The sequence below is a fragment of the Rhipicephalus microplus genome, unplaced genomic scaffold, assembly GCF_043290135.1.
Source record: "Rhipicephalus microplus isolate Deutch F79 unplaced genomic scaffold, USDA_Rmic scaffold_204, whole genome shotgun sequence".
NCBI classification, from domain to species: domain Eukaryota; kingdom Metazoa; phylum Arthropoda; class Arachnida; order Ixodida; family Ixodidae; genus Rhipicephalus; species Rhipicephalus microplus.
The window spans coordinates 125,001-137,500 of NW_027464775.1; the positions used below are offsets into that span (position 1 = coordinate 125,001).

General features: G+C 42.0%; 1 protein-coding gene across 1 annotated transcript; it reads left to right on the forward strand.

Annotated features, from left to right (window-relative positions):
- The first annotated feature begins 6,205 nt into the window (after nucleotides 1-6,205).
- Nucleotides 6,206-11,336, forward strand: LOC142792089 (zinc finger SWIM domain-containing protein 3-like). The gene is made up of 5 exons (XM_075885596.1): nucleotides 6,206-7,114; nucleotides 7,266-7,374; nucleotides 8,074-8,305; nucleotides 8,435-10,339; nucleotides 10,607-11,336. Exons 1-5 carry the CDS (start codon nucleotides 6,867-6,869, stop codon nucleotides 10,912-10,914), a joined length of 2,802 nt encoding a protein of 933 aa, XP_075741711.1. The 5' UTR covers nucleotides 6,206-6,866; the 3' UTR covers nucleotides 10,915-11,336.
- Nucleotides 11,337-12,500: the final 1,164 nt, after the last annotated feature.

The window sequence follows — 12,500 nt, forward strand, 5'->3', positions numbered from 1 at the left end:
GGTTAGTTTACAAATCGTAAAATAATGCTCTATGTCTGTTTCTTCCATGTTGCAAGGGCAGATTCTGTTTTGTTTTATCCCGAACCTGAACAGATAGTGAGGAAACCGTCCATGTCCTGTTAAAATTTGTGAAATCTGATAATTTGCAATAAATTGATTTGGAATCTGATTAATATGTTTTATCCAATTGTGTATATAGCTTTTTCGAGCTATTTTGTCTTGGGCCCAAAGTTGTTCCCATTTGTGATACAATTTTTTTTGTAACTCCTTTTTGATAAAATTCTTAGAAATTTGGACCCCTACTTCTTCTCCGAATCTTATTGCCTTTTTTGCCAATTCGTCTGCTATGTCGTTGCCGATGTTTCCACTGTGTCCTTTTACGTATGTTAGAATAATTTGGTTGTTTACTGAAGCATTTTGGAGCAGTTGCTTAATTTTAAATATATAGGGGTTGAGGTTTTCTGGATTATTTATCCCCTGTAGGACTGACAGGCTGTCTGTCAGCAAATGATAGGTGCTTCGATTTTGTTGTAAACTAATATATTCTATGGCCTTGGTTATAGCCATAGCTTCTGCTTCAAAATTGTTACTGTACTTTGGTAATGAATATTGTTTGGTGTCTAATAATTTTTGCTCTTTCATAACTACAAAAGCTGACCCAGCTCCAATTTCATTGCTTGAACCATCTGTAAAAATTTTGTAATCTGTTTCTTGATTGAGTTCTTTATTAAACTTAAATCTTAATCTTTTAGACGGATGAATTTTCCATTTGTCAATTTTTTTAGTAATAGAATCCGCATCGAAAATTTTGTCATTCCAAATAAACTGCTTTCCATTTTTGATAATGTTGTGTAGTTCTATCTCTTTTTCTAATTTTAGATGTACTGGTGGAACATTAGCTAAGACGTTTAATGCATTATTTGAAACTGTTTTATAGGCTTTAGTTATCGATATTAATGGTTTCCGTTGTATTGATTTCAATCTTTTGATTATGGTGCCAATGTTTCTATACCAGACTGGGCCTGCATAAGTTATTATTCTTTCCATTCCCCTTACATATATTTCCCTAAGTTGTTTGTTTTTAATACCTCTGTTTTTACCTGTAAATTTGTTTAAGTTAATTGACAAGTCGAACACTTTCTCTTTTATATAATCTAAATGCGGAAGGAAAGACAGGTTTTCATCTAAGATTACTCCTAATATTTTCATTTGCTGTACCTTTCTTATTTTATTGTCTCCTAATTTAAGTATTGGTGGGCTTTTTGAATATTTTCCTTTAATAACCATAAATTCGGTTTTTGTTGCATTGAATTCAATCTTTTTTTCGAGGCCCCATTTTTGTATTATGTTTAATGTCTGGTTTGCTTTATCTTGTAGCTTTCTTTTAGATGTTCCTTTAATTATTATTGTGATATCGTCGGCGAAAGCTTGCACATATGTTTTTTCTGGGTAATTTTCCCTCAGTACCTCTGTAATCATTATGGTCCATAGTAATGGACTTAATGGGGATCCTTGGGGGGATCCTTTTCTTAGGCAATACATTTTCTGAATGTTTTCGTTTTTGTACGAGATTTTTCGATTTGTCATGATTGCATTGGTTAATTTTATTAAATTTTTTGGGCAATTATTTTCTTCTAAGTACTTAATTATTTCTTTTTTATCAATGGTGTTGAATGCATTTTTGATATCCATTGATATAATCAAAGCTCCCTCTTTATCTAGAGAAGCTTGGTCTAATTTTTTCTTTATGTTCTCTAATGCCTGAATTGTCGAGGTATCGTGCTTGAACCCGTATTGATTTTTGGGGAATAATTCGTTTTTGTATAAGAAGTGATATATGCGGTCTTTGAGTAAGCTTTCTAGGATCTTTCCGAATATTGAGTTTATTGCAATTGGTCGGTAATCTGCAGGTGTATTCTGACTTTTCTTTTTGGGGATCAATATTATTTTTGATACTTTCCAGTCCTGAGGAAAATATCCTAGTTTTAAACAACAATTAAATATATTTACAAAAAAGGTATTTTGCTTTTGATTTATTAATTGAATAAATTCCGTTGTTAAGTTGTCCGGTCCTGGTGCGATATCTTTCTTTAGGTTCCTAATTATTGCTTCCACTTCCTGTTGCGTAAACTCCCCATCATCTTCAATGTCATTGTTTATTTCCTCTTCTTCGACTTTTGTTTCGTTTACTTCGTTTTCTCCTGCTAAATCATATAATTTACTTATAATATAGTCGACTGTTTCTGTAAGACAATTTGTTGATGAACCGTCCTCTTTTATCATGCTTTTTATAATGACTGCTTTTTTAATTTGATTCCGGGCTAATTTGTATCCTATATTAAAAGGATTCCTCGTTACTTTGGCTAAAAAATTTTCCCAATCCTTCTTTTTCGCCTGTGCAATATTTTCTACATATAATTTATGTTCTTCATAATATTGAGCTTTAAAGATTTCTCTTATATCCCCTCGACTTCTTTTGAACCGTCTTTTGATTGCTCTAACTTTTTTCCTTTGTATTTCTAGTTCCAGGTTCCACCAGCTTTTCTCTTGACCTTTTCCCTTGGTAATGCGTTTTTCATATTTTTTGTATAAGTTTTCCAATGTATTATAAAATTTTTGTATTAAATGCTCGACCTCCTGTACATTATTCAGATTTCGTGATTGTAATTCCCAATCCATCTTTAGTAAATCTGTTAATGCTCTTTGTTTCCCTGTTTTAGTTATTTTAAACATTTGTAATTTGGCCTCTTCAAATATTTCTATTTTGATGAATTTATGATCACTGTATGAAGGTTCATTTAAAACCTTCCAATTTTTAACTTCCCTAATCAAATTGTTTGAAACAATAGATAGATCGATCCAACTTTTGCCCCTTGAATTTTGGAATGTTGGTTCACTGTTCTTGTCGTTTATTAAGTTTAAGTTATTTTTAATAATAAACTCTAAAACTAATTCCCCTCTATCATCTAGTTTGTCACCTCCCCAACTGTGGCTTTTTGCATTAAAATCTCCTGTTATTAAAATGTTCTCTATATGTGTTTTTTGAATCACGTTCTCTATTTTAGTTAGTAGGTTCTCTATGTTCCCCTTAGGTGCTGCATAGCAGTTGATTAGGAGAAGTTGTTTGTTCTTAAATTTCATTATTACTGCAATAAAATCCTCTTCTATTTGTACTGGAAATATGTTGGTTACCCTTGAGTGGAATATGATGCCAACTTTTGGGTTATCCTCATGCGCAATAATTCTATCTTTTATTGAACATGGTATAATTTTACCTTTTAAGTGATAGGGCTCTTGAACTAATGAAATATGATGATTTCTCCTTTGTTGATAAATGCTTAAATTCTGATTCGCCTTAAAGGACCTGCCTAAGTTAACCTGTATCATTTCTAATTTTTCTGTTGAATTTAATTTTGTATTCACCATTTCTTTTCTTTTTTTTTTTTTTTTTTTATACGAGGGAAAAGACTGTCTAAACCCGGAGTTGTCGTTTGGATACCGCTTGCGTATCCTGTCTAATTAGAGTTCTGTTAACTCAAGTTGGCGGAGAATTCTGTCGAGCTCCTGCTCCCTTCTGGCTTTGTAAGTAGGGCATGCCCTTGACATCATGGAATGACTTACCATTTCTGGTTCCCACCCGTCCTGCTTGCAGGCGCTGCATAGGTAATCTTCAACTCTGCATTCTTTGTAGTGATGTCTGCCACTACACTCAGTGCATCGCGGCGTCTGAGATCTACACCATTTTTGTGTGTGGCCGTATTTAGCACAGAAGGTGCATCTTGGAACATAAGTATTGTCGAATACTCGGCACCTATTCCATCCGATGTTTAATTGCTCTTTACCTTGCAATTGTCTCCAAGCTCTGTATTCCAAGCTTACGATTACCGTTTTTCCTTCTTTACCTTGCCATGTGGTTACTATTTTTATATCTTCTTCTGTACATGTTAATCTATTCTGTGAAATGAGTTTCCGAATTATTTCCTCAGATGTGAGTTCTTCATCTATGCCAATAATCTTTAATTCTGGTTTCTTACTTTTTGGCCTCTGCGTTTTCATTCTTGCTCTGAGTTCTGGGTCGTTTTCCATGAGGTTTTCTAGGTTTTTTAATCCTTCTTTTGACGAGGTTGACACTACCATTCCTCGCTTCCCCTCTCGCATTTCTGGGTCACTTAACCCGAGCTCCTGTGGGTCTATCCTTTTTTTTTATGGCAGCTTGTACTTCTGCTGTGTTCAACGTCTCGGACGTGACTAAAAGTGCAAATTTGGCTCTCTGTTTTTCATTCTCATCCTTTTGCGTTTGTGAAAGATGGGAAATTTGGTTACCCTCTGTTGTCGTGCTCGTCCTACCTTTAACCGCATCCGCATATGATGCGACCGTTGTCGTTGCCTTTTGTTCTTTGTCTCTGGCACCTTCTAGCCTCGCTACCTCATGGGTGGCTTCCAATGCCAAATTTTTTGTCCTAGAAAATTCCGTCATGATCCTGTCTATTAACTTTTCCTTTTGTTGATCTCCAGCCGCCAATGCCAAGAGCGCCTTCATAAAGGACTTGTCCACTTTCATTAACTTTTTTAACAGCTGTTTTGCCCTAGAAGTCTCCTTTGTACTGTCTTGATCTATTCCTTCATCTTTGTGTTTTTCATGATCCTTACGATCTGTCTTCTCCTGTGCCGAATTCGGTTGAGACTGTGTCTCTTTGTTTTCCTCTAGTGTAGATTTACTTACCTTTTCCCTTCCTTTATTTGTGCTGGTTTTAGAGCTGAGGTGTCTATCCTGTGCGAGGTTCTCCCCTGTTTCCGGAGCTTCGTCATCTGAAGACCACCAGTCGTCTTCATGTTCTGAATAAACTGTAGTCAAACTCCCTTGATCATCACCATCATCTATAGGTGTTAGAGTGTGGTCCTCTTTTCCGGTAACTGCCCCCGGGGCTCTTTTTTCTAGTGGTTGTTTTATATTCGTCTTTGCCTTTACCGCTGGGCTGTTTCTCAACATTTCCTCTTTTGTCACTGAATTTTTTTTGTTCTTTCCCATGTTTACCTTTCAGCGAAACCAGGGTAGTCTCACCCAAAATAGCAGCCACGGATGTCGAGTAATCCTGTGTCCCTCCCTTTTCGGTTCGGATTGCAATAGTTGGAAGTTTCCTAGCTGTTTTTGTGAATTGCTGATGTTCCGCCAAATCTAGCCAAAAAAAACTAGTAGGAAGGCAACACTGAAGATGTCTCCTGAATAATTAATTTTTTTTGGCGTTCTCAATTGTGCTAGGCTCTCGCGGTTTTTTTTATGTCTATCTCCACATTTAAACGAATCTTTTGACACCTAAATTATCATCCCAGAGCCTCTAGAAGCCGAGATATGAATGCTATACTCAAAATGGTTGGGTCCCACAACAAGATGGCGGCCCCCACAAGGTCGTATGGTGGGAAAAAATAATTGTTAATTTCTTCTCGACGGTCGAAATTTGGCCAGATTCAGCTCACTACCCTATATCCTTCCTCTGCACAATTTAACACTATCACGGATAATTAATGTGCTCAATTGCTTTTTAATCGAACTTTGAACTCCAGGGGGCAGGCTCTACAGTTATGCCCAGCCAAGATGGCAGCCCCCATACCGGCGCATACACGTGGTAAGAAAGTTGATTTTTGCTGATAAATCTCCTGTATCTCGCTGAATCAAGCCGAGATGGTAGCGGCGAGGCTTCGGAACGTCCCAGGAGCGATGAGAGTGGCTTTCAAGGTGCGAAACAACTTTTTCTTGCCGAATTTCTAATTTGTTCGAAGTGAGGCCAGTGGCTGCTACCTCTAGCCCTAACCGCGATGTGCGTCGTTGATTTAGCCAGATTGCGGTCGCTTCAACGCCCGTCTCGCATCGCCCGAGACGCTCCAAGCCTTTATAAGGTCATGCGAGCAAATTTAGAGGACTACTTACAGATTTGATGATCGCAGAAGGCCCCGAAGCGGGAGGTACCAGTGAGGCTGCAGCTCGGCCGGCCGGTAGGTGGCAGTCATAGGGACAGTGGGAATCTCGTTAATCCATTCATGCGCGTCACTAATTAGATGACGAGGCATTTGGCTACCACAAGAGAGTCATAGTTACTCCCGCCGTTTACCCGCGCTTTTTTGAATTTCTTCACTTTGACATTCAGAGCACTGGGCAGAAATCACATTGCGTCAGCACCGATCAACGGCCCTCGCAATGCTTTGTTTTAATTAGCGCTGTGTCTAAAGGTACGTCGGACGTACCCGAATACCAAAAGCTAAAGGTACGTCCGACGTACCCGAAACCGTGAGTCTAAAGATACTTCGGACGTACCAGAATACTAAAAGCTAAAGGTACGTCCGACGTGCGCTTTCTCGCAAGTTTTCACTCAAGCGACTCAAGTTCCACCTGCCCGTCCGTCGTTTTCAAGCAGTTCGCACGACTGACCTCTTAGACGCGCGGATCCGAGAAAAAAAAAGTTTTCGTCAACGAGTTTGTAGTTGGACGCGCAGACGTTGCACCGGTTACATCAGACGTTGCACGGGTTGCACTTTCTCGCCTACTCAAGCTTGGTTTATACCACGGAAATGTTTATTCCTCCGTGGTTTACACGCAGCTATTATATCGCTTGATTAGGAAAAAAAAAAGTTTTCGCCATCGGGTCGATTTCGATGCAAGTAGTACAAATCAATCCATTCCAATCCAGTTCTTGGAGTCCGTCCGAGTCTGTCAGGTGTTCTGTGAGTCTGTCTTATCCATAGTCTTATCCGTCCTACTTGTGTGGCGCCATTCTCCCGTCTCTTCAGTCAGCGTGTTACAGGTGTTCTGTGGTGACCGTTCCGCAGCACGTGCGGCGCCAGTCAAGTGTTCCCGTTCCGCAGCTCGTGTGATGGCTGGCAGCAAAATGAAAGTTGGGGACAAATTTCCAACGTTCAGGGAACTGGAAGCTGCTGTGAAAGGATACAGTGAAGAGAAGTTCGTGCAGTTTTACAAACGTGACTGTCGAACTGTCACAGCGGCGAAGACCAAAGTGAAGCGTTTTCTGAACGAACGACTTGGAATGTATCAGGTGGTTTACTGCTGTATCAAGGGGGGCAAGTCTTTCAAGAGCCGCAGCAAGGGGGAAAGAGATACCAGGTGAGGGCCAGCACTGGTCATTGTTTCCTTTGTGTTTCTTTCTGTGCTGCCAATCCACCATGGTCAGCGACGTGGTTGCGTTGTACACATCATGCATTTAGACGATTGTTTCCTGAGAGACATTGAGCATGTGACAACGGATCACTTTCAGCACCTTTCAGGCTGGATGTCCGGCGTTCGTGAAGTGCAGGGCCTCTGACGATGGGAACTTCCTGGAGGTTATTGAAATGAATGAGGACCACAACCATGAGTTATCGAAGGTATGGAGTTCCTAAGCATCCTTAAAAGTGTGCGACAGTATCTTAATGCCCTGTCCTTCATCCCTCACCATGTGTTGTTAAATTAAGCCAATACAGCTTTTGCTGTTACCTGTTCATATTGGTTAGTGAAGTTCAGTTCTGTTTTTTCACAGAAACAAACCTGAGTTTTGAGGTTATACAGGGTGACATGCACCACTGAAATATACTTTTGACGAAATGTTTGACGTGCTTACTTGATCGCGCAAAATGTTCTCGCTCAATTCTCATTGAGCTGGTAGCACCAGCACAGGGGATGCGAAGTTTTGCGATGTCAAATTAATGGGATCAAAGCAGTACATGCAGGTTCATTTCTTATTCACACTCAGAGGAATTCCTGCTGCATCATTATTACATTGAGGCAGATTAACTGCAACTTGCTTGTCATCAAAGCCGCCATTCTACAGTGCTACTACATTCAGGAACTGTGTCCTTGACATCACATGCGAGCCATATATAGGAAACACAGATTTACAGTTACAAGCATGATAAGGTGAGATTGAAGTGAGCTTGCTTGTGCTAAGAACCTAGATGCCATATATGCAGAATGTTGTCTGCACTTGTTTGCTTCACTCTGTGAGCTTGACATTGCATAATGCAGTTAACCTATAATTGCATATGTAGTTCAGTTTAACATTGAATGAAAAGTTTATTTTATTGCAGTTACTCTACAGCCACCTGCCACAAACCAGAGCATTAAGAGAACCAGGGGCCAAGGAGGAAGCCACACAGCTCTTGGCTTTGCATGCCAACAAGAAGTTGGTTAAGAAAAGGATAGAAGAAAAGACGGGGAAACTTGTCCTGCTCAAAGACTTGAGCAATGCGGCCTCTTCCCTCAGACCACAGACAAGGAATGACCTCATTAAGACTGCAGCTCTTCTGCAAAATGAGCATGGTAAGCACCTGATATTGTAGCACAAGTTTTTAAATAATTGCATCTGGGTTTTCCAGTGGGCTTCAGAGAAACTCGTATGTACAGTCGGCCAAATCTTTTACATTTAGACCATGAAATTTATTTCTACAGGTACAGACTACCACATCCTTGCTGATGGGGAAAACTTCCAAGGAATTTTGCTGTCCAATGAGTCTATGCGGTCAAATATGGATGCCTACCCAGAATTCCTAGGAATTGATGCCACCTACAAGCTTCTAGAAATACGAACACCAGTCTATGTGATGCACGTTGAAGACTCCAATGGAGACACAGAGACAGTATGTGTTGCAATTCTTGTGAATGAGTCTGCACCCACTATCAAATGGATGTTGGAAAAGTTCAAGGAACTGCACCCATCTTGGCCAAAAGTAAAGTGTGTCATGGCAGACAAGGACCTTTTGGAGCGTGACCTTCTCAAAGAAAGCTTCCCGCAGTCGAAGGTGCTCATCTGTGTGTTCCACACTTTAAAGACTTTTCGACGCGAGATTGCCTGCAACAAGATGAACATCACTGCAGAGGAAAGGGACCAAGCCCTGGCACTGCTCCAGAAGATGGTCCTGTCACGATCGAGTGAAAAATTTGAGGAGCTTCAACTGGAATTTGACAATAATGTTTGCCAAGAGATCCGCTCTTACTATGACAAAAACTGGCGTCCCATCAAGGATGAGTGGTACACTGGACCCAAGTTTATGTCTGAAAACTTTAACAACACTACCAACAACAGAATTGAAAGTCTGAACGCAAAACTGAAAAGTGTTATAAAAAAGAATAGCTCCCTTGAAGAGTTTGTGTGCTCACTTTTCACAGTATTGAACGCCTTGAGCGATGAACGTGACCACAGAGCATTGACAAGCATATCCAAAAGACCTTGCAAAGCACCTTCTAGCCCTGAAGAAGCTATGTATCAGGAATCATTGACTCCCTATGCCTTTAAGCTTGTAAGGGAGCAGATCTACCTGTCAGCCAAGCGAGTACCAAGTGACCAAAAAGCAGATGTGTTCACATTCGAGGCGTCGTCTGGCAACACGTCAACAACAAAAACTAACTGCAATTGTTCCTTTTGGAACGCTATGAGACTGCCATGCCGGCATGTGTTTGCAGTTAGGCGGACTCTGAACATTAGTCTCTTTGATGACAAACTTTTTCTAAAAAGGTGGTCCAAGGCATATTACTACTGTCATCAGAGAGCCTTCCTTTCTCAAGAGAAGTGCACAACTGAACATTCCATTTCGGAGCAGGCTGCAAAACCTCGGAGGCCAATGTCGCAGCATGAGAAATACAGGGAGGTATTTCCTACATGCAAGTACATAGCTCAACTTGCTGCAGAAGAAACAGGTGAAAGATACCAGGGCCGTCTAAAAGTTTTGTTGGCACTCTCTGAGGCATGGGAGCAAGGGCGCGAAATTGAAATCGTGGAAGTGTTGCGTCATGAAGCCTCATCCCCTTCATCACCAGAGCAAGTCAGACGCCAGCTGGAGCTGACTGTGTCCGTAGAAGAGAATGCAGAGTCACCCAAAGCTGCATCAGGTGAGGATTGGGACACGTCTGAAACTGCAGATCAGAATAATTCACATGATCAACCAGATCTGCCTCAAGCACCTTTAAGCCATACCGGGGCAGAACCACTTCATACCACTCCTGAGAAAGAGCAGCGTGCCCATAATGCAGGTGCATGCGAAACTCCTGATGAAGTGAGAAAGGCACAGCCACGCGAGAATACCTTGGCCCCTGCAAGCAGCGCCGGGCCTTCAGACTACATGCGCGAACGCCTCGGAAAGCTGAAAGTGCCCGCTAAGGTGAAGTCACGAGGTCGACCCAAAGGGGCGGAGAAAACCGTTATTGGGCTTCCACGACGGCGGCAGGGACCCCACAAATCAGCAGCAACACTGCAGCCATTTCGCGATCTGCCTCCTCAGGAAAAGGAGCTCAGGATCCTAAGTTGCTTAGTTCCTCAGGGCCTGCTAAGTGAGGTTCAGCAGGGGAAACTGCTACTCGGTGAGTTGTGAGATTTACCTTTATTTATGCTTAAATTTCCTATTTTGTTGCAACTTCAGTCGCTATCTAAGGTGTAGTACGAAGGTGTCTGATATCACCTATAGGGCTGCAACTACAGCTACATTCTGTAAGAATATTGAGTGTTCAATTCACAAAATAAACCTGAGCCCTAGAAATAAGTTCCCCTTGTTCAGATTCATAGCATTCTGTTGTACCTTAAAGCCATCTGATGGCAGGTTCAGAACACTTATTCAGTAATTTTTACAGGTGAGGACCAGGTGGAAACCATACCTTCCAGGATTCCAGAGACAATCCTCGACGAGGAAGTTCACCTTGACTGTGTCCAGAAATACTTCACTGAAGACGGCTGGACAGCTGTGCTGGCAACAGTCAAGGTGAAGAAGCAAACCATAAAGTGGAAATGCAACGAATGTCGGGACCTGTTAGAAGAGGACCCTTCTGTGATTTGTGACTTATGTTTGTGTTGGTTCCACCAAATCTGTACTTCACTGAGCAGCCGCAACAGGAATAGTTCCTGGTTTTGTGCGAAGTGTGTAGCAGCAGCCCAAATGTAAAGGAGCTGCTCCGTGAGTGGAACACAGCGATGGGAAACCTGCTGCAATTGCTCCTACGTGCTATATTTTGTTAAAGCTGGTCCATACATGCTACAAATGAGCAAAATTACTCCAACCTGCTACGTTTTGTGAAAGCTACTACATTAATGCTACAAATGAGCAGAATTGCTCCAAAGCTTCTACGCAAGCAGGGTTTGCTTCTACGCAAGCAGGGGAGCTCGCAAGCAGGGTTTGCTTAAGCACAACAAAAGATGGCTGAGTGTATGCCCCACTGGCATGCTTATAAAAAATGGAAGAAAGCTTAGTGCTGTTTCATGCGAGTGACATTTACATGTATTGTGTGTCTGTGTATTTGTTCCTATTATTCTTCATACAATTGTGATCCTTTGATTAAAGCTTGCATTAGTTGTGCCTTCAGTGAACACTGAATTCATTCATTGTATACATAGTTTGCATTGACGTCACCATGGCCGCCATCTTAGGGCCCCCAGCTACTTTGAGATGCTGGGTTAGCTCAAACGGTGACATAGGATTTGTGCCGGTGCCCTTCGCGTTCCTTTGATTCCCCACAGCGCGCCTTGCGAACAGAAGAAAGTGGGGACATCACAAAAGAACACGGGGACCGAACAACTGTGTGTCCTCCTCTGCAATGGTACTCTCTAATGACATAAAAAGTCACGGTTGCCGCTATCTCGGAGCACCCAGTGCAGAGAACCTGTCTGTGATGTCACGTGAAAACTATGTATAATAAGAGCATTAAAATGCTATCTGGCCTGTCTTTTTCGTTTTTGCAACCTGCTAAGGAGGAGATCATGAGAGCACCCAGGCGTAGGCGGCTAGCTAGTTAGTGATCTAACTTGGCTAACCAGATAAATAAATTCGTTTGGTTTGCTAAGAAATGCTTTGCATTTAAAAATCTTACATCTTGTTTTTTTCCCTGCAGTAATTAGCTAACGACCCGCTCATCTGGAAACCTCGTGGACTCAAGCGCGCTGGTTAGTTTTTGGGAGCCGGTCGCAGTTACGGTTTCAAAGGTCAGCGAGTAGGTCGGCTCCCAGAATGGTTTTCGTGCAAACTCAGCTGGCTACATAGGCGCATATCACACAAAACCGCGTTCGCGAGAGTACCGCACAGAACTCTTTGCCCGAAAATTGCTCTGCCGAGGGAAGGACATCAGCCTCTGTACTTACGTGCGAGCCTCCCCCTTTCCGTTCAAAAGATCTGCTAGGAGAGAACGGCACCGCCGACATCGACGCCGTTCGTCAACCACGCGATGCTCTAAGTTTTCCATTGTCACCGGTAGTACTCGCTCCCTGTCAGTCTTTTACGTGAGCAGGCTCGCACGAAGGCTCGTTTCTTCGTATATATGCAAAAATTGGTACGCGGTAGCCGTGGACCCACCCGGCAACTCCCGGCGTACGTCCGACGTATCTTTTTTTTTTTTTAGACTCAGTTTCGCGTACCCCCGACGTATCTTTAGACTCACGGTTTCGGGTACGTCGGACGTACCTTTAGCTTTTAGTAATCGGGTACGTCCGACGTATCTTTAGACTCACGGTTTCGGGTACGTCGGACGTACCTTTAGC

What these genes read in the sequence shown, in the direction of transcription:
- LOC142792089 (XM_075885596.1), top strand. Translation starts at nt 6,867, where the DNA reads ATGGCTGGCAGCAAAATGAAAGTTGGGGACAAATTTCCAACGTTCAGG. An exon ending in ACAACCATGAGTTATCGAAG is followed by an intron (nt 7,375 to 8,073) that starts GTATGGAGTTCC and finishes ATTTTATTGCAG; the next exon opens with TTACTCTACAGCCACCTGCC. An exon ending in TCTTCTGCAAAATGAGCATG is followed by an intron (nt 8,306 to 8,434) that starts GTAAGCACCTGA and finishes TTATTTCTACAG; the next exon opens with GTACAGACTACCACATCCTT.